At 55.2% G+C, this 21,171-nt stretch overlaps 1 protein-coding gene across 1 annotated transcript; it reads left to right on the top strand.

The window, feature by feature from the left end:
* The first annotated feature begins 2,375 nt into the window (after window positions 1-2,375).
* PLVAP (plasmalemma vesicle associated protein) lies at window positions 2,376-14,257 on the top strand. The gene is made up of 6 exons (XM_046670983.1): window positions 2,376-2,796; window positions 6,675-6,771; window positions 6,867-7,576; window positions 9,441-9,498; window positions 9,649-9,724; window positions 13,910-14,257. The coding sequence occupies exons 1-6, from the start codon at window positions 2,428-2,430 to the stop codon at window positions 13,914-13,916; spliced, it is 1,317 nt and encodes a 438-aa protein (XP_046526939.1). The 5' UTR covers window positions 2,376-2,427; the 3' UTR covers window positions 13,917-14,257.
* Window positions 14,258-21,171: the final 6,914 nt, after the last annotated feature.

The raw sequence follows: 21,171 nt of genomic DNA, 5'->3' as shown, positions 1-21,171 counted from the left end.
TTAGAGATTTTAGACACTGCTGGCAGGGATGTCAATGGAAACCTCTTTGGAGGACAAATTGGTGACAGCTGTCAAAATGTGATACGTGGCTGCTTTGAGACCCAGGGATTTCATTTGTGGGGATTTGATATCAAATCTTATTTAGTTCATTGAGACAAAAAATTTAGAAACAGTCTAAATCCCCATTGAAAATTATTATGGTGATGTATGTGGTGCAAACCTAAATGGCAGGAAAAGGAATAAACAGATCTCAAAGACATAATGTTGAGGGAAAAGAGGAAGTTTCATCATGACCTTTTCCGTTAAAAAAAACTTAGCTATTAAAACAAGTTATTCAAAAAAGAAATACTACAGATCAAAGATGTGAGATCAAATTGCCAAAAAGAAACAGAATATTATTTTTGAGCTTGATACAAATGACATTAGTGTGTATATTTAAAATGCTTTTTCTTAGCTGCGACAGTTGCTCAACACTGTAGCACGTCAGCACCATCAGGTATAGGGTGGCTTTTTAATTTTCTGGGAGTTTATGGTTGCCTTTCTTTTTCTTTGACAACAGATGTCCTGTTCATATATACATGTGTGCAACACCTTTGCTATATCGTGAAGAATAGCCAGGATCTCAAGTACACACCAAGAGTGTCACACCTCCTGGTGCTGACCCAGGAACTGCCCTCATGCCTGAGCTCCTCCACTGGACCTTTGTCACTCAGGCTTTACCTCTGTCATGCCCCTTTTCCCCCGTTGCTCCCACAGGCCCTGGACACCACATCTGAAGATGGTGCCCCTCCCCTCTATCTCAGTTCCTCAGCCTGGCATCAGAGGCTGCACAGGACCCAGCCCCTCCCACCTTAAAAAAAAAACACCATTTATTAAGGCTGAGTATGTGCTAGGCACTGTGACAAGCGTTTCACAACTGGCTATGTTGCCTCCGCTTTAGGCAGGAGAAGACTGAGGCTCAAGCAGAGGAAGCCCCTTGTCCCAGGCCGCACAGTGGTGGGAGGCACAGCCAGAACTTAACCCTAGAGCCCTCCATTGTAAGCATGTATTCACTCTGCCTACCGGCCCCAGTGAGCAAGATGGAAGGTGTCCTCCTCCCGCTGCTCCGCGGGACCCTGAGGGGGCCTGGCCAACCGAGCGAAATAGCTGGTTGGGCACACTTGCAGCCCCCAACCCTCCTCCCCTACTAGCCACTGGGAAGGGTCCGGAATCACCTTGTAGCTGCAAAGGCCAAAGGTCAGACAGGGGTTTCCTGCCCACCCCTGGGAACTTCCTCCTTCCCGGCCCAACCCCCGCCTCCCTGATGAACACGGCCCTGAAGGACCCCTCCCCACTGTCCACTACCCCACTCCATTGCCCTGGCTGATGGGGTGGGTCCCCCTGCACAGCCTTCACCCTGCTGTGCCCCCAGAGGCAGTGGGCGGCAACCGTTATTGTCACTTGTCCAGGGTCCAGCGCCTGTCAAGCTCCCTGCCCCTTTCCCCTGGGCCCAGTCCCTCCCTCTTGCCAACCTTGACCCTGTGGGGATAAGGCATGGTCCTGCTCTGTCTACTCAAGACTGAGGGTCCTCACAGCCAGGCCTGGGGCTGACACCTCTTGTTGGGCTGGGGCATCACCCAGCAGGGGGCTTCCCTGGAGCTCCTGGTTCTGAGGGGAGGGGCAGGAGGGTGCACCCAGAATCCTTTGCTTCTTGGTGCCCACATCCCCTCCATGCTGGCCTGGGTGCCCCGCAGTGAAGGTCAACCCCCACCTGCATGGCATTTCCCATTGCCATCTCACCGAGCCCCAGACCATGCTGAGAGCAGCAAATGACAGCAACGGCGACCACAGCGAACCCCTTCCACAGCCCCTCCCTGGCACTGCGCCCCAGGCATGCCCGTCCCACAGAGGGGAAACTGAGGCAGACAGAGCCGGTCAGTCAGCGAGCTCCCGCGGCTGCCCCGGCCGGAGCCCCTGGGGAGCGCCTGGCTAGCGGCGGGCAGGGGGACAGCGAGCGAGCAGCGCCTGCGAGGGGCGCGCCTCCAGCCACTGGCGGGAGGGCATCCGGCTCTGTGGACCAACGGCGCGAGACCCCTTCTCGCGGGGCGGCCCTTTCTCCTCGCTGGGCCTCAGTTTCCCCGGCCGCTCGACGGGACGATGACGTGGGATGATAGACGGCAAGTGCTGAGAACAGCGCCCGGCACAGCGCACGGGCCGCGGAGAAACTGAGGCTCAGAGAGGCCGAGGAGGAGGGGCGGAGAGCCCGGCGGCGCCCCGCCCGCCCGCCCTTCACAGCCCGGGTGGGAGTGTTGTGATAACCCACAGCCCCCGTTTCCTCCCGGCCAGGAAGGAGCCAGGCAGAGGAAGTATTAAGAGGAGTAATATAAACACCCCCCTGCGGCGGCCCGGAGGGCGAGGCGACCGCGGCAGGGCCAGCGCGCCGGGCAGATGGGGCTGGCCATGGAGCGCGGGGGACCGTATGCGCGGGCGGGGGGCGGCCCGAGGGGCTGCTGGTACTACCTTCGCTACTTCTTTCTCTTCGTCTCGCTCATCCAGTCCCTCATCATCCTGGGCCTCGTCCTCTTCATGGTCTATGGCAACGTGCACGTGGGCACCGAGTCCAACCTGCAGGCCACCGAGCGCCGGGCCGGGAGCCTGTACAGCCAGGTGCTGGGGCTGACCGCCACCCAGGCCAACCTGTCGAAGGAGCTCAACATCACCGCCGGCGCCAGGGACACCCTCATGCAGAGGCTGATGACGAGCCGCCGTGACCTGGACCGAATCAACGCCAGCTTCCGCCAGTGCCAGGCCGAGCTGGTAAGGCTGCGGGCCAGACACTCACCCTGGGGCCCCGGGGCAAGTCACATCACCTCTCTGAGCTTCAGTTTCCTCATCCATGAGCTGGGGGCAGCCCAGACCCTGCGATTTGCATGAGGAGTCCATGTAGAAGAGCAGTGCCTGTTTTGTTAAAGTATATCTCATGCAATATTTGGGATATACTGATACTAAAAAGAATTATTCGTTGTCTGTCTGGAATTCAAGTTTAACTGGGCATCCTGTTAACAGGCCTGGCCCGTGACTGAACATGCATGAAGCATCCAGAATGTGCCAGCACATGCTAGCTGCCAGTAAGAACTAGCTAAATAAAGACTCAGAGCGTTTGGTTCTGACTCAGTAATAATAAGTATGAACGGCTCATATTTGCCTCATGCTGGGCATCTGCTTTAGAAATGTTATGTCATCATCGACTCCCGGGAGGGGGCATGCTCTCAACCCTTTTGCCGACAGGCACACAGAGCTCTGAGAGAGGGGCGCTTTCCCCAGGGGACAGATGCGAGCAGCCCAGGTCTCACGGAGACGGCCACCCCTCACACCCCCAGCTCCTGTCAAACCCACTCGACAGTCGCCTGTGTTCTCACAGCACGGTTCCTCTGGGAGGTCCTGCTTCCGGGAGACACTGAGGAGAGGGGCCCCTCCTCAGCCCTCGGCTGGGATGAGGGGAGAGCTGGGGGTACGGGGGAGGGAAGGTTGGGCAGGGGCAGCCTCGATTTCTCCCACAGGAGCTGTCCTGGCCAGCTAGGGCTGGGGACAGTGGGAAGGAAAGGCCTCTTCTGGGCTTCAGCCCACCCATCCCCCCTCACTGGGCAGGAAGGATGTGCATGCCCCCCTCAGACCTGCCCAGGGAGGGGCTGTGTCTCCCCCTTCAGGCCCCAGGGCAGGGCAAGCACCCCCCAGATCCCCAGAATCGGGTGAGTGCCTCCTCAGATGCCCAGAATGGGGCAGGTCCCCCCTCAGACCCCAGAGCAGGGCCAGGTACCCCCCAGGCCAGGGTGAGCCCCTCAGACTTCTCAGTTCCCGGGAACTGGCCCGCTGGGACCTTCCAGGATGCGCGCGGCCATCCGGTCCAGGAGCCCTGAGGAATGCCAGGATAATAAAGTTTTAGCCTCTCACACGCATCCCAGAATCCTGGACTCCCCCATCACAGAATATTAGAAATCTAAGAATCTAGATCTTTACAACTTTAAAATTTGAAAATCATAGCTTTTTTTGCCCCTTTGAGTTCACAAATTCCTCTGTGCTAGAACCTCTCAGGGTTTTCTCCAGGGGCCCTGGGGCTCCTCAGGGTCCAGGCTGCATGTCCCTGCCCCCCCAGGAGGTCGCTGATGCCGAGGAGCAGGTTCTGCCCCTGCCAGGGCAGCCCCGTGTGTCTGACAGTAGCAGATGAATCTTGGTCTTTGCCCAGTTCTGGTGGTACTGAGAAATGTGATTTTTCTTAAATTTTCTGCAAATGCAACTGCATTTCTGAGCTTGAGACCCTGGAAGAGAAAGGAGAGTTGAACTCAGTGGTTTTCGTGTCAGGGTGGCGGAAGCAGCATCCTGGGCCCCCTTTGTCATTTCCTCCAACTAGAAGAAAACCTCTTTCCCATGTCGTGTTTGGATCCAAGTCACTTTTCTGCATCTGCAGGTCTTCCTCTCTATGGCTGAGACTTCTGAAAGCAGAAGTCGCTGGAACTCCCAGGCTATTTCTGGCCTCCCTCACACCCAGCGCATTAGCACAGGGCCAGCTTCCAAGGAGGAAGGACAAGGAGGGGCAGAAAGGCAGACCCTTGGCATTCTTCACGTCTGTACTTGATATGTTTCTGCAGAGGGTTCTGTTCCACAGTTTGGAAGCCACGGCCTTTGTTGAATTGTGCAAACTTTACAAAACAGCTTCATTGAGATCTAATTTGTGCGCCTTACACTTTACCCACTTAAAGTGCACAGGTCAATGATTTTTAGTACATTCACAGAGTTGTGCAACCATCGTCACAATTAATCTCAGAGCATCCCAGTCACCCCAAGAAGAAACCCCACGCCAGTTAGCAGTCACTCCGCCTTCCCGCTCCCCCAGCTCCCGGCAGCCACCAGTCTGCTTTCTGTCTCTATGGATTTGCTTGTTCTAGATATTTCATCTAGATTGAGTCATGCCCTGTATGGTCTTGTGTGTCTGGCTTCTCTCCCTCAATATGATGTCTCCAAGGTTCATCCACACTGGCGTACGTCAGAGCTCCATTCCTGTTTACGGCTGAGTAATATTCCACTGTGTGGGTGGAGCACACTGTGTTTATCCATTCGCCCGTTGATGGACACTTGGGTTGTTGCCGCAATTTTGGTGATTGTGATTGGTGCTGCTGTGAACATTTGGGTGCAAGATCGCATGGACACATGCTTCCGTTTCTTTCCGTCTAGCCCTAGGAGTGGAACTGCTGGGTCATAGTGTAATTCGATGTTTAACTTTTTGACGGCCTGCAGAGCTGTTTTCCACAGCGGCCGCCCCGTTTGTGCATTCCCACCAGCTCTGTCTGAGAATGCTGCCTCTCCACGTCCTCACCGACAGTTGTTACTGTCCATTCCCGCTTTTGGTTTTATTCATAGCCATCCTGGGGGATGTGCGGTGGCATCTCCTGTGGTTCTGACATGCATTTCCTGATGACTGATGACAGTGGCTGTCTTCCTATGGCTTCCGGGCCATCTGTTTGTCTTCTTTGGAGACATGTCTATTCAGAAGCTTTGCCCACTTTGCAATTGGGTTGTCTTTTTATTATCGAATTGTAGGAGTTTACTTTCATATATTCCAGAAACTAGTCCCGTCATCAGATATGTGATTTGCAAATATTTTTCCCCATCTGTGGGCTGTCTTTTCCCTTTCTTGTCGGTATCCTTTGAACCACACAAGTTTTCAATTTTGATGAAATCCAATTTATCTGTTTCTCCTTCTCTTTGGTTGCTTGTACTTTTGGTGTTGTATCTAAGAAACCACGGCCAAATTCAAGCTCGTGCAGAGTTCACATCTATGTTTCCTTCTACAGAGCTGTAGTGTTAGCTCTTACGTTTAGGTCTTCGATCCATTCTGACCTAGGTTTTGTATATGGTGTGAGGCAGGTCCACCTTCATGATTCCGCGTGTGGAGATCCAGCTGTGCCGTCATCGTTTGTTGAAAAGACTCTTCTTTCCCCAGGGGGATGATCTTGGCGCCTGTGTCAGTCTGCTGGGGCTGCCTTAACAGACCACCATGAATCGGGCGGCTTACACAACAGGAATGTATTTTCACACACATACAACATCACGACGTCAGCAGGGTTGGTTCCTTCTGGGGGCCTTGAGGGCAGGACCCGTTCAGGCGTCTCCTTGGCTAGCAGCTGGCCGTCTTCTCTCTGTCTTCGCATCTTCTCCCCTCCATGCAGGTCCGTGTCCAAACTGCCTCTTATAAAGACGCGAGGCGCGTTGGATCAGGGCCCATCGAGCTGACCTCATTTTACCTTAATTACCTCTCGGATGGTCTATCTCCAAATGCAGTAACATGCTGAGGTCCTGGGGGTTAGGACGTCAACATACGAATTTGAGGGGGCACACAACAGCCCATTACAGCATCCTTGTCAACCATTACTTGACTGTAAATGTGAATTAATGTTTTCAAGGTTCATCCAAGTTGTAGCATGTATCAGTGCTCTGTTCCCTTTTGTTGCCAAATCCAATTCACTGTAACAAACTTTGAAGATCAGACCAGCATCCCTCATACAGGAGCCACACCCTCGTGAACTAGGCCACCTGGGTGCAGGATCCGGGGCCCCAGCCTGGAGGGTCTGGGCAGCCTGGGGGCAGGGGGACCCCCGGGGGCCAGCCTCTGAGCTCTGCCCGGTGTCCCATCCGGATAGATGATCTACGTGACCAACCAGCGGTACATGGCTGCCATCATCTTGAGCGAGAAGCAGTGCGGAGAACAACTCAAGGAAACTAACAAGAGCTGTGACGGTGAGGGGGCGGGGAGGCGGAGAGTTGGGTGGGGGCTCCCTGCCGTCTCTGGGTAGTGCCCAACCTTCCTGAGTCTTACTGTCTTGTACCCATAGCCTTGGCTCTCACGCTGAACCAGAAGATCAAGACGCTGGAGGTGGAGCTGGCAAAGGAGAAGGTGGTATGCACCAAGGAGAAGGAGGAGTTAGTGCGGAGCAAGCAAGCTGTGGAGGAGCAGCTGGCCGAGTGCGGCAAGGCCCGGGAGCAGCAGCAGCAGGAGCGACAGCTGGCCGAGGAGCAGCTGCTGATGGTGCAGGCCCACTGCCTCCCGCTGGACAAGGACAAGCTGGAGACGGAACTGCGCACCCTCTGGAAAGACTCCATCATCCCGCGCACCCTCGACATGGGCTACAGCCTGTACCATCCCATCAGCCCGGAACTGGCGTCCATCCGGAGGACCTGCGACCACTTGCCCACCATCATGAGCACCAAGGCGGAGGAGCTGGCCCGGAGCCTGCGGGCTGGCATCAACAGCGTGGCCCGCGAGAACTCGGACCTCAAGCGCCAGAAGCTGGAGGCTGAGCGGGGCCTGCGGGCCAGTCAGGAGGCCAAGGGGAAGGCAGAGAAGGAGGCTCAGGCCCGGGAGGCCAAGCTCCAGGCCGAATGCACCCGGCAGACCCAGCTGGTGCTGGAGGAGAAGGCGGCGCTGCGGAAGGAGCGAGACAACCTGGCCAAGTTGCTGGAGGAGAAGAAACGGGAGGCGGAGCAGCTGAAGATGCAGCTGGCCGTCAGCAGCTCAGCCTTGGACACCTGCATCAAGGCCAAGGTGGGCTGGGGGGCCGCGGACGCAGGCCGCACGGGGAGCCGGTCTGGAGGCTGAGGTGGTGGTGGTGTTGGACTGGGTTTGCTCCTCACTTGAAGTCAGCCTGCTAGTCTAGGTCAGGTCGTTAGGACCCGCTGAGTTTCCCCGCCATTAGGCTTGGGGCAGAGCTTGGAATGGGGTCAGCGCTGAGAAAGGATGTGGAGTTAAGAGCGGAGTCGGAGGTCAGGTGGCAGTTGGGTCCGGGGTTGAGTGGCAGCAAATCTAGGATTTCAGGTGCTTTGGGGTCCGGATGAGTTGAGGCACTGAGGGTGGACTTGGCCCTGAGGCTGGGATCGCACGTGGGCGGCTGGAGCGCCCAGGGCTGCCTTTAGGATTGCGGTTGTGTATTAATGTAGGACTTTGTTGGCATTAGGACTGGCGTGGAGTTTTGGGCAGCTAGAGGGTCTCAAAATTGGTTCAGGTTCAGGATTAGGGACTCAGCGCGGGCTGGCGTCAGGGTTGGCGTGTGTTTGAGCTGAGCTGAAGGCACTGGGTTAGGTCGGGGGTGACGTTGGGTTAAGGCGGGTCTTGAGGAAGGTTGGTGTAGACCTGGAACTCGGGTTTATGACTGGGTCCAGGTGAGTCCTGGGCGACTGCTGTATCTAGGGTTGGTCTGGGTTAAGGTCGGGGTTCCGTCTAGGACTTCGTGAGTCTTAGAACTGGGGTCGAGCTTGGGGTTCGGACTGTGAGGAGAGGTTAAAATTGGGTCAGGAGTCGCACACAGGGCAGCTGTTGAGTGTCGGGTTGGGTGTCAGTGGCTTTGGGGTTGGGTTGAGTGGAAGCATTGAAACTAGAGTTGAAGCTGAGGAGGGTGCCGACGGCTGGCGGGTCTAGAGGTGATTAGAAGTTGGGGCCAAGAGTGGATTTAGGGTTTCACGGGCGTTGGCATCGGGATGGCGTTGGCCTGGCCGTAAGCTAGGAGTTGAGGTTGGGTTGGGTTTAGGGTGTCTGGTTCAGGTTGAGCTCGGCTGGCGTTGGGATGTATTTGAGGTGAAGGATTAGGCAGCCTTGGGTTAGGGTGGGGATATGTTGGGGTTGGGGTGAGGGTCAAGGCTGAGTCTAGAGTAGAAGCTGTGTGGATGCTGATCTTGGGGTGGGGCTGGGTTAGGTCCCATTTCAGACAGAAGCTGGAGTCTGGGCTGAGCTGGGGTTGCGGGTGGCATTGGAAAGGTGCTTGTGCGTGGCCGTGGTGGAGCCCAGGGCTGGGGCTGGGTTATGGAGTTGGGGCTGGATTTTTCATAACAGCCAGGTCTAGAGAATGAGTTGGGGCCAAAGATCTAAAGTTATGGTCAGAGCAGGTTTGCCATTGGGATGGGGCTTAGGTTGGGGCTTGATTCTCAGGAAGGCTCTGTTTTCATATGGGAAACAGACTTTAGGTGACGGAGTCGAGAACGGGCTCCGATTCCGGTTTGGGGGTTCTCTCAGGCCTGTCTGAGGGCCGGCGTGAATGATCGAGGTCCAGCTGGTTTGCAGCGTGGGGCGGCTTCAGTCCTCAGCGGGGCTGGGTTGGGGGGATGGACTCAGCTGGGGTCATGAATCGGGGTCAAGATGGTGCTGAGGAGACCGAGGCAGGCCAGCCCGGCAGAGTCGAGTCTCTGGGGGGCTGCCACTGGAAGCCAGACGCTGGAGTCCCCAATCACTTGAGGGCAGGTAGGTACAGGTGACCGTCCATCCGTTATCAGGTGTACCCTTCTCCAAGGGTGTCTGTTCCTCTGCCCTGGAAGGACCCCAGACCCAGGTCTCCGAGGGCAGAGGGCAGAAGGCTCCCTGGCACTCGGGTTCAGAGGTCCCAGCTTCTGCCAACCTGCCCCCACCATTCTTCCCACAGTCGCAGCCGATGCCTGCGCCGAGACCTGTGGGTCCTGCTCCCAACCCCCAGCCCATCGGTGAGTGACGGAGGGCGGAGCCACGAAGGGGGGTTCCTTCCAGCTGTATCCCAGCCCAGGCCTGTTCTCCAGCCTGCCGGACCATCCCTAGCCCAGGGGCGGGGGCTACTGAGGCAGTTGGTGGGGCCTGAGATCTCCCTCTCTCGGCAGACCCAGCTGTCCTGGAGGAGTTCAAGAGGAGGATCCTGGAGTCCCAGCGGCCCTCTCTGGGCAGCGCTGCAACCAGGTGAGGCACTGGGCAGGCTGAGACCGTTCAGTCTCAGGGCTTCTGACCAGGCTGGGGATAGGACTAGGAATGGAGGAAGGCACATCTCGCACTTGCTGCTCCCTTAATTAAGCACCTGCTGTAATACCAGGGCCTAGGCTGGGCCCTGGGGACACAGCAGTGACCAGGACACACACAGTTCTACTCATGAAACCCCCTGAGTAGTGTGCAAGAGAGACAATGAAGGAGCCAGGATAAGAAGGGTGACCAAGAGCCTACAATTATTAGGCGCTTACTGTGAGCTCAATACAGTTCTAAGCTCCCTGCACTATTAACTCATTTAATCCTCACAATCCAGTCAGTGGGCGAGTTACTGTAATCCTCACTTGCCAGAGGAGGAAAGTGAGGCACAGAGAGGGTGTGTATCCTGCCCCAGGTAACCCAGCCAGGGAGTGGCAGAGCTGGGACATGAACCTAGGCAACTGGATTGCAGATAGGCAAGGGAGGGCCTCGGTGAGGTGGGGACCTTTAAGCTGGAAGATAGGCAGGAGCTGGCCTGGGGGAGGGCAGCAGGAACAGTGTTCCAGGCAGCAAGAACAGCTGGGGCAAAGGCCCAGAGGCCGGACCAGGGTGGGGGAGGGTGGCTGGAGAGGAGGAAGGGAAGGAGCCAGGGCAGCGTCCGAGAGTGACCCTGGGCTTCTCACCCCGCTCCTCTGAGCCTCACTTTCTACCCGTACAAAACTAGGAAGCCTTGGGGCCGGCCCAGTGGCATAGTGGTTGGGTGCATGCATTCCACTTCAGCGGCCCGGGGTTTGCGGGTTCGGATCCTGGGTGTGGACGTGGCACCGCTCATCAAGCCATGCTGTGGCAGGCGTCCCACATATAAAGTAGAGGAGGATGGGCACTGATGTTAGCTCAGGGCCAGTCTTCCTCAGCAAAAAGAGGAGGATTGGCAGCAGAGCTCAGGGCTAATCTTCCTCAAGAAATAAAAAAAAAAAATAGGAGACCTCTGAAACCAAGAGCATTGGAGACACTTTGCCAACTGTAAATTGCTGTCCACAAATGGCTGGAGCAAGGGGCTGGGGGCCTCAGCGGGGAGCATCAGGGGTGCCCAGCACACCCTCTGGTCATGGCTTGATGCCTGTGCCCCCCTAACCACCCCCCAGGGCTCAGTCATCCATTGGAACACAGCCTGTGGATCACAGCGAAGGTGACTCAGGCCACCACCCCGAGGACATCCTGTGACCCCTCCAGGTCGTGGCCATGCTCCCGTTCAGGCCCACACCGCTGATCTGAGTCAGGCACTGACGTTCCCATTTTCGGTGTAGGACCTGAGGCTCAGGGAGGCACCCAGGACTTTGAGTCCAATCCCTCTGACACCAAGCCTGTGCCTTCACCGGCTGTGCCACCAGGCTAACGTCAGCCTGGCTGCATTTCAGCCTCAGGGTGCTAAACGCGGGCCTTGGGGCCAAACAGATTTCCTGAGGTCCTTTGCCAACTTCCCAGGGTCTCCACATCCGGCTCCATCTAGACCTCTTCTTACATACCCCCTCTGAAGGGGAGCTCACCCCCTTGTGGAACTGGTCCCGTCATCCTGAATGGCTCTGCCTGGGGAGGAGGAGTCCCTCACTTCAGGCAGCCCCTGGAGAAGACCCTGCTCCAGGCGATTTCCCTCTCTCCATCTTGGCCTGAAGCCATCGTGGCAAGGAAGGAGGTTCTATTATTAGTCCATTTCTCAGAGGAGGAAACTGAGGCCCCAGGGAAGTGATTAGCCTGGGTCGTGCGTCAGCGAGTCAGAGCTGGAGCCAGGCTCCCAGCCCAGGTCTGTCCCGGTCCCTGCCGAGGACGAGGACAAGGACGGGGAAGCTCTTGACATTGTTTACCCCATGACATCCCGGCCGGAGGCGAGAAAACAATTCGTGCTTGAGCCTCTCTGGGCCCTGCCTCTCTCTGCGGGGGTGCAGGACAGCCTCGGCCGCTGGGCTCCAGCCTGGGTTTGCCTGCCCCTGCGAGACGGGCAGGGACAAGCAGGCCCAGGGCCACGGGCTCTGGGGTCAAGTCCTGGCTCCACCAGCCCCTCCCTGGGCAGCCCTGGGGCTGAGAGTCCAGATTCGCCCAGTAGGGCCAGGCCCCCGGCGGCATCAAACCGCCTGGCCCCAGATCCAGAGAATCGGCGCCTTTTCCTCTCTTACTCCTTCTGCGCCTGGAGCGGCGCCCTGCACCCTGCAGCCCCCGCAGCCCCCACGCCCATTAGGCCAGGCAGACCAGGGCCCGTGCCAGCCGGACTCCACTGTACGGTCTTGCTTTTCAAGTGAACATTTTTAAGTCACTTCCTCTTGGTGGCCAGCGCACCAGCTTTCCTTTACTGAGTGACCTTTGGCAATCTATTTAAGAAACACACATAAAAGTATGCACTGGGGCTTTGGGGAGGGAAAGAAGAAAAAGAGAGGAAGATTGGCAACAGATGTTAGCTCGGGGCCAATCTTTCCCAGCAGAAAACAAAACAAAAGAAAACCCACACAGGTGATATGGAGACAAATGTTAGGTAAATATCAGTTTAGGGGCCGTGTGGCTGGAGGTGGCAAGAGCTGCAGTGCGGAGGGCTGAGACGGGTGTCCAGGCCTGGCTCTGAGCCGGCTCAGTGTCGCTCAGCTCAGCGCCCTCCATCCCTCTTACAATTCCCGTGTTCATTCAACCCGTGTATCTACTGAGCAGCCACTGGGTGCTGACGCCACCAAGGAACGAGGCGCAGAACCTTGCGCCCTCGTGCGGCTGTCTGGTGGGGGAGACAGGTGATGGACCAGATCCAAGAGCCCTGATAAGGCCCCTTGCTGATGGGAGACAAAAAATGGATAGGGGAGTGTAGGAGGCTGGAATTTTCCACCGGTGGCCAGGGCTGCCTTCCCTCCCTGGCGGAGGGTGACACCTGAGCAGACACTTAAAGGAGATGAAGGAGGAGCCATGGGGGTTATCCCGGGAAGGGTGCACCAGGCAGCCAGCACAGCCCATGCAAAGGCCCTGAGGCAGGACAACAGACTTGGGGAATTTGAATGAGGAGGCCAGTGCGGCTGGAGTAGAGTGACCGAGGGGCAGAGTTCAAGGAGATGAGGTCAGGGAGGCGACCGGTAGATCAGGCAGGGCCTTGTGACTGTGCGCAGAGGACGACCTGACCTGACTCATGTTCACAGGCGCCTTCTGATCGCTATGGGGGTGAAGGAGGGAGGCCAGACCAGGGCACAGGCGACTACACTGGCCAGGGCAGGCGATGATGGGGACCTAGGAGCCCCAGTCTCTGAGAGACGCCCAGGGACCCCCCCCCCCCTCCCTCGCAGGCTGTTGGGCAGGAGTGAGTGAAGAACGCACGTCAGGGCTGGCGGGTGGGGAGCCGGGTGAATCGTGGTCCAGGACAGAGGCTGGAGCCAGCGGGGGGCTGGGCAGAGCCGAGGAACGTGAGCCGGCTGGGGCCCCAGGGAAGAGCGGGAAGGAAGGGAGGGGCAGCGGAAGCGGGCCTTGGCGGAGGCCCCCTCCCCCACCAGGAAGCAGCCTCTGCGCCAACCCCTGACCCCTCACAGAACCTTCCCTGGCCGAGGAGGGGAAGGGCATTCCGGACAGCGGTGCCTTCTGCAGAGGCGGGGACCAGACGGGGAGGCCAGCGACGGCGCGGGGAATTTCAAAGGACTTTGGCAGGGTTTGAGTCCCTGACAGGGAGGCCTGGTGGGGGCAGAGTGGGTGGAGCCTTGAATGCCAGATAGAGAGGATCTGGCTTGGTCCTGAGGGCACTGGGGAGCCATGGAGAGCATGTGAGCAGGGGCAGGCCCATTAGAAAAACCCTCCTGGGAATGAGTGAGGGGCCGCCCCTGGGTCAGTTCTGTGTAAACAAAAGAGGGAGATTGAGGCCCTGCCTGGAGTTGGGGGATCCTTAGGGCCTTAAGGAGCAAAGGAGAGTCAGACAGACTGCAGCAGAGGCCTGGAGCACAGGAGGTGTCCTCTCTGAACCTCAGTCTCTTCATCCGAGTAATGAGGAGGCACACATCTCTGTCCACCGTCCCAGAGAGGCTCAACAGGTAGAAGTCTAAGGGGAGGTTGAACCCAAAGGAGCCTTAGGATTCTTGGGGGCAAGAAGGAGCCCGGGGAAGGAGGGGGTGAGGGCGAGGTTTGTCCTTCCGTCTGTCTGACTATTGTATTCCTGTCTCCTTCCTGCCCTAGTGGCTGAGGAGGCTGCAGGCCTCCAGGATGGGGGAGGCCCCGGCTCGCCCGGCTGCAGAGCCGGCGTCCTCTGTCTGCACCCCCGCTCGGCCGCCGCCCGCTACTCTCACAGCCGCACACGAGGCCTCCCCCGCACGCGCCGGCCAACGTCGCAGACAGAGGCGGGGACGTCACGCACGCAGCACCCCCCACCGCCCCCACCGCCCCTCCACCACAGCCTCCGGCCCCTGCACCGCCCCGCGCCCTCCTGGCCCTGCCCGGGAGGGCTGTCCCAGGGTCCTCCCAGCCCCGCCTGTGGCCAGTGTAATCGTTAGGCGCTCAATAAATGCTATGGGATCCGTTCGAGGACTCCAGAGTCTGATTTCTGCCTTGAAAAGGCACCACGTGGCCGTGACTGGGAAAAGGCGAGAAAGCAGACGGAAGCCAGGGCGCGCTCTCCCCCAGCCGCAGGCCAGAAGCCCGTGCACCCGGACCCGCGGGGACGCCGGCTTCCCCCAAGGTGTGCGCGTCTCCGCCTGGGAGGAGAGAGGCGGAGTGAGAGTCAATAGGCAGATACTGGAGAGGCGGTTGCTGAAGAAGCAGATCGTCCCTTTGTAGCTTTGATTTCCCCGGGTTTGCAGATTCCCCAGGGTACCGACACCACTGCAAGGCGCCCCCACCCGTCCAAACGAGTCCAGGAACGGACCGCGCGCGGCTCTGGACGGTCCTTCTGCTTCATTTTTGTGGCGAGATGGGATGTCAGAAAGGGCACCGGGAGCATCTGGGGCACTTCAGCTGGCCTGTCCCTAAATTGGCGGGTAGCTGGGGAAGCACAGTAAAGGAGCACAGAGAAATCACGCTGTACCCAGCAGACTGGGGAAAAAAGTTAAAAAAACATAATAATGAGCCAGCCCTGGTGGTCTAGTGGTTAAGATTCGGCACTCTTACGGCTGCAGCCCGGGACCGTCTCCCGGTTGTGGAACCAGGCAGCTCACATAGACAATGAAACTAACAACTAGGCTACACAACCATGCACTGAAGCTTTAAAAAAAAACCCAAAACCCACAATACCTACTGCTGGTGAAAATGTTGAGAAAAGGGCATTTTCCTACAGGACTGGTAGAAATGCAGATCTCGTCATGGCCCTTCAGGAGGCTGCTTTGGCAATATTTTATAAAAGTAAAATGCACGAACCCTGTGACTCGGCAGTGCCATTCCTGGAACATTATTCCTAAGAAGCAAAAACTCCAGGAAACAAAGCAAATGGCCATGAGTGGAAAAAATGGCCAAATAATTGTGGTGTAGAATCTAGCTTGTTCCCCCCCTCCCACCCCCTTCCCTCCCAGCCCATCCCCTGGGACCCTGGACGGAGAGGGAATGAGTCACGAGGAGCCGGGGCTGGCAACGCCACACTTAGGGCAGGCTAGTCAGAAGGGACAAAGGAGCGATATTTCCTGGATCCAGAAATGTGGGCGAGAGGCGGCTGCTGCAGGAAACACTCGGCTGGGGCCCCGCCAAGCCAGGGCTGGGGGTCAGCCAGACCAGGCCGCCCAGACAGGCCAGTCTGGAGGCCCCAAGGAAGCAGGGATGTCCCTGACCCTGAGCCTACTGCCCGGGCAGCCCAGAGTCTGGGGAGGATGCTGAGGCTGGCCAGTCCCAGCAACCCCAGGAGGCCTGACTTTGGGCTTGGAGCCAGACATCCCTGGCTTCAAACATTGGTTCAGTCAATCTCCATTTCCTCGTCTGAGAAATGGGTGTACTACTAATCATTCTAAACTCTCCAGACACACTGGCACAGGTCTCTGACCCGTGGTTCGTCTCTTTCAGCTAGAGCATCCCAAGGTATCATCCTTTGAACAGGCCCCCACGCCTGGCCCTGGCTCAGTTCTGCAACATCTGGACCTCAGCCTCTGCCTCCAGTATGGCGTTTGTGCTGGTCCAGAGGGATCTTTCCATCACGGGATCTGACCACATCCCTCTCCTGCTCACATACCTTCTGTGGCTCCCCATTACCCTGAGGACAAAGTCCACTTCCTCAGCTCTCTTGTGCCCGCTCCTCCCACCCATGGTACAGCCCTTGTCTCCAGCCGTCCAGGATGTTAAATTCTCTGACTGAAGACTCACTGACTCTTCATTTGTGCTGTGCCCTCAGACTAGAAACCTTTTGCTTGCTTGACAAACTCTTTTTTCTCCAAGGCTCAGCCTCAGAGACCCCTCCTCCAGGCAGCCCTCCTCGATGCCCCAGGTACAGCCTTTGCATCCCTTCCTCTTTCCAGCCCTGACGCTGTACTCTGGCTCCCAGGGGCTGGTGTTTCCCCCCGGGACACGGGCAGGCACGGAGCACCAGTCAGCGAGCAAGGGCAGACTCCTCCTTGACTCTGTGGTCCAGACACTGGGTGAGGTCCTGGCTCTTTGGGGATTTCCTGTCACCTCTATAAATAACCCCCATGGCTGCTTCCCACAAACCACTTCACCCTTCTTGGAAAAAAAGGGACTGTGGCCAAGGACCTCAGTCCAGCCAGGTGCCAGGGCCCGGGGGAGCTGGGCAGGGCCCAGCATCCTGCCCAAAGAGCATCTTCCTCTGCACCCAGATGGCGCTTATCCCTCCTGGGAGCCCTTGGACCGCCCAGAGAGGACACCAGGACCCACACCCCCGCTAGACCCCCGTCATTGCTCTTCTTCTCTGGGCATCAGTTTGTTCTCCTGCAAAGTGGAGTAATGGTGACAGCCCTGGACTCGGCTCATGGGGTGGCCCTTCCCTCCAGGAGTCCCCCGTTTGGGGGTGACCTCAGCTGTTGAACAAGCAAACAAATCAATGAACAGTGACAAGTTGCAATGAAGTTGGTGAAGAAACAGGGTCGGGGGACGCAGCCACCTCCCAGACACTGCTCACCTGTCACCTGTCACCTGAGAGCTCGTACCTTGAACCCCTGGAGGTGGAGATCTTTTCCTGATTCTGGAAAAGATCCGGACCCTAATGGAGACTCAGTTTCCGGCTTTGGCAAGGGGAGCTAACCTTCACATGCCACTAGGGAGTGGAAGCTGGGATCCCTGGGACCCCAGGGCAGCGGGGCGCCGCCCGAGGATGCTGGCACCTCCTGTGGGAGAACACGGCGCCCTCTGCTGGTTCATCACCATCACGTCAGGCCCCAGAAGTCTCCCAATCAAGCCTGGCTCAGGCCCTTCCTCTCCTCCTCCACCTCATCTCCCTCCTCCACCCCTCACTCTCTCTGCTCTAGCCGCGCGGGCCACCTCACATTCCTTGAACACACAGGATGCTCCCACCTCAGGGCCTTTGCAGGTGCTGTGTCTTATGCATGGGATGCTCTCTCCAGCCTCCTCCACCTGGTTTCTTTCTTCTCACCATTCAGATACCAGCACAAAGGCCACCTCTGCAGGGCAGGCTGCCCTCCAGGCCCTGACCAGGTCAGGTCTCCTCACTGTAAACTGGCACAGCACCATCAGACCTCAGTGTCAGGAGCTGTGTCTCTCCTTGAACAAGGACAGGGGCGATGCCTGCTTGTTCCCCCATGTTCCCAGCACTGCACAGCAGGCCCACAGCGCACTCAAATCGGAGCCGAACAGACCCATGTGCAAATTCCAAAGGTGGTGCCTCCAGCAACTAAGCGCTTCTCTGAGCTTCTTTCCTCGTCTGTAAAACTGTAACAAACACCCACAGCATTGTGCCTGATGTGCACCATGCCGGAAGGTGTGCGACAGACATTCACTGAGTGAATGAGTGAGGGAGTGACTAAGCTGGGAGAGAAAGTAGGGCCCTGGGAGTTTGTGAGTCACTGTTGAGATACAAGAGGCAGAGTTTCAAGGTTAAAAAAGGAATGACAATTTGTAGAGTAATAAACACACAATTGGAGGGTGACGTCAGCAACATGGCAGAGTGAGCTATTCCCTTTGTCTCTCATCCTTGGAACCACAACTAAATGGACATTCACTGATCTGTGGAGGACACCCGCACAGCACAACAGGACGCCTGTGAGACGCGCGCAGATACACACCTGAAGGGGGATGCACTGCCCCGGGGAGGTGGCAAAGCTGGGTGAACTCTCTGGCCCCCCAGCAGCCCTGTGCATGCGTGTGACTGCTCTCGTGTCTGGAGCGCCCACACCACCACTGCGGCCCTGAAAGTAGGAGTGCATCTCAGCAGGACTGTGGGAGCAGGTGACAGCCGCCCCGAGCTCCTGTGTGCTCACTCTCCCATCCGGTGGGAGAGTCCACAGTGCCACTGTGGGCCCAAGGACTGACCCAGGCTCAGACAGGCATAGCTGCCAGGGATCACAGTGGGCTCAGAATGCACAGCTCCTGCCAGCTCTCCAGTGGCGGCAGGTGGAATCTGCGACCAGATACTATCACCACGCGATGGCACAACCCACCCCATCAAACAGTATAAAGAAGTGTGTTAACACTTCAGACCAGAAGGAAAAACACAAACACCCAGAAATCAATCCTGAAGACATAGAAACTTATGACTTAAATGACAGAGAATTCAAAATAGCTACCAGAAAATAACTCAATGAGTTACAAGAGAACTCAGGCAGTTCAGTGAAATCAGGAATAAAACTAATGAACACAGGGAATTCATCACAAAAGAGATTCAAACTATAAAGAAAAACCAATCAGAAATGTTGGAGATGAAAAACAATGAATGACATAAAGAAAAGTTTGGAGTTCTTAAATAATAAAGCTGATATTATGGAGGACGGAATTAGCAATTTAGAGGATAGGAATATGGCAATGCTTCAGATGGAGGAGGAGAGAGAATTCAGACTAAAACACAGTGAGGAAATTCTCCAAGAAATATCTGACTCAATTAGGAAATGCAACATAAGGACTATAGGTATTCAAGAGAGAGAAGAGGAGAAAGGAGCAGAGAGATTGTTCAAAAAAATAATAGTAGAGAACTTCCCAAAGGGGGAAAGGAGCTGGAATTACAAGTAAAAAAGCTTACAGAATTCCTAATTACATCAATGTAAAAAGACCTCCTCCAGGGGACCAGCCCTGTGGCCGAGTGGTTAAGTTTGTGCGCTCTGCTACGGCCCAGGGTTTTGCTGGTTCAGATCCTGGGCGCGGACATGGCACCGCTCATCAGGCCACGTTGAGGTAGCGTCCCACATGCCACAACTAGAAGGACCTGCAACTAAGATATACAACTATGTACCAGGGGGATTTGGGGAGAAAAAGCAGAAAAAAAAAAAAAGATTGGCAACAGTTGTTAGCTCAGGTGACAATCTTTAAAAACAAAAACAAAAAAGACTTTCTCCAAGGCATATATTAGCAAAACTGGCAAAAGTCAATAACAAAGAAAAAATATTAAGGGTCGCAAGGTAGAAGAAAATAACCTACAAAGTAACCTCTATCAGACTTTCAGTGGATTTCTCTGCAGAAACTTTACAGGCTAGGAGAGAATGGAATCATATATTCAAAATTCTGAAAGACAAAAACTTTCAGCCAAGAATACTCTATCCAGTGAAAACATCCTCCAGATATGATGGAGAAATAAAAACTTTCCAAGGTAAACAAAAGCTGAGGGAGTTCATTGCCACAGGACCCTCCTAAAAAAAATGATCAAGAAGGCCCTAATATCTGAAAAAAAAGAAAGGCTTTATAAAGCCTTGAGCAAGGAGATAAACAGGCAAAATCAGAAAATTGTATCTCTCTATAAGAACAGGTTAGCAAACAATTATGATATTAAAGATAAAGGGAAGGAAAATATCAAGAATAAATATAATCACTTCATTTTTGTTTTTTTGAGGAAGATTAGCCCTGAGCTAACTGCTGCCAATCCTCCTCTTTTTGCTGAGGAAGACTGGCCCTGAGCTAACGTCCATGCCCATCTTCCTCTACTTTATATGTGGGACGCCTGCCACAGCATGGTGTGCCAAGTGGTGCCACATCTGTACCTGGGATCCCAACCAGCAAACCCCAGGCCACTGAAGTGGAACATGCATATTTAACCATTGCACCAGGCCAGCCCCTAATTACTTCATTTTAACCACAAACTCACAACACAAAACAGAATAAGATGTGGCAACAATAACCCAGATGGGGAAGAGGAAAGGGATGGAACCTGCTTAGACTAAGGAGATAAGAGACTATCAGAGGGGCCGGCCTGGTGGCGCAGCAGTTAAGTGCACACATTCCACTTCGGTGGCCCAGGGTCCCCTGGTTTGGATCCTGGGCACAGACATGGCCCACTGCTCATCAAGCCACACTGAGGCGGCATCCCACATGCCACAACTGAAAAAATATATATACAACTATGTACAGGGGGGCTTTGGGGAGAAAAAGGAAAAATAAAATCTTAAAAAAAAAAAAAGGGACACTCCATCAAGGGAACATAAAACTTATATATCCACCCAACACAGGAGCACCCAAATATATAAAGCAACTATTAACAAAACTAAAAGGAGATATTAACAGCAACACAATAATAGTAGGGGACCTTAACACCCCACTTACATCGACAGACAGATCATCCAGAAAGAAAGTCAACAAGGAAATAGTGGAGCTAAATGAGAAACTAGAGCAGATGGACTAATAGACGTATATAGAACACTCCATCCAAAATCAGCAGAACACACATTCCTCTCAAGTGCACGTGGAACATTCTCAAAGATAGACCACATGTTGGGAAACAAGGCAAACCCCAATTAATTTAAGAAGATTGAAACTGTTTCAAGCTCTTTTCCAACCATAATGCTACAAAACTAGAAACCAACTACAAGAAAAAAGCTGGGAAAGTCAGAAATATGTGGAGACTAAACAACATGCTACTGAACAACCATGGGATCAATGAGGAAATCAAAGGAGAATCAAAAAATACCTGGAGACAAATGAAAATGAAAACACAACAGACCAACTCTTATGGGATGCAGCAAAAGTGGTTCTAAGAGGGAAATTCATAGCAATATGGGCCCAGCTCAACAAACAAGGAAAGTCTCAAATAAGCAATCTTTTTTTTAATTCTCTTTTTTTCCTTCTTCTTCTTCTCCCCAAAGACCCCCAATACATAGTTGCATATTCTAGTTGTGAGTGTCTATGGTTGTGGGACGCCGCCTCAGCATGGCCTGATGAGCTGTGCCATGTCCACACCCAGGATCTGAACCAGCAAAACCCTGGGCTACTGAAGTGGAGCGTGCGAACTTAACCACTTGGCCACGGGGCCGGCCCCTCAAATAAGTAATCTTGAACAACACCTAACAGAACTAATAGAAAAAGAAGAACAAACAAAGCCCAAAGTCAACAGAAGGAGGTAAATAATAAAAATT

This window comes from Equus quagga, chromosome 9 (assembly GCF_021613505.1).
Source record: "Equus quagga isolate Etosha38 chromosome 9, UCLA_HA_Equagga_1.0, whole genome shotgun sequence".
Lineage (NCBI taxonomy): Eukaryota > Metazoa > Chordata > Mammalia > Perissodactyla > Equidae > Equus > Equus quagga.
This window is presented reverse-complemented; position numbering and strand designations above follow the sequence as displayed.

Excerpts from the sequence above, each read along its gene's own strand:
- PLVAP (XM_046670983.1), top strand. The coding sequence starts at position 2,428 with ATGGGGCTGGCCATGGAGCGCGGGGGACCGTATGCGCGGGCGGGGGGC. Across the intron at positions 2,797-6,674 it reads GCCAGTGCCAGGCCGAGCTG|ATGATCTACGTGACCAACCA; the intron begins GTAAGGCTGCGG and ends CCATCCGGATAG. Across the intron at positions 7,577-9,440 it reads ACACCTGCATCAAGGCCAAG|TCGCAGCCGATGCCTGCGCC; the intron begins GTGGGCTGGGGG and ends TTCTTCCCACAG.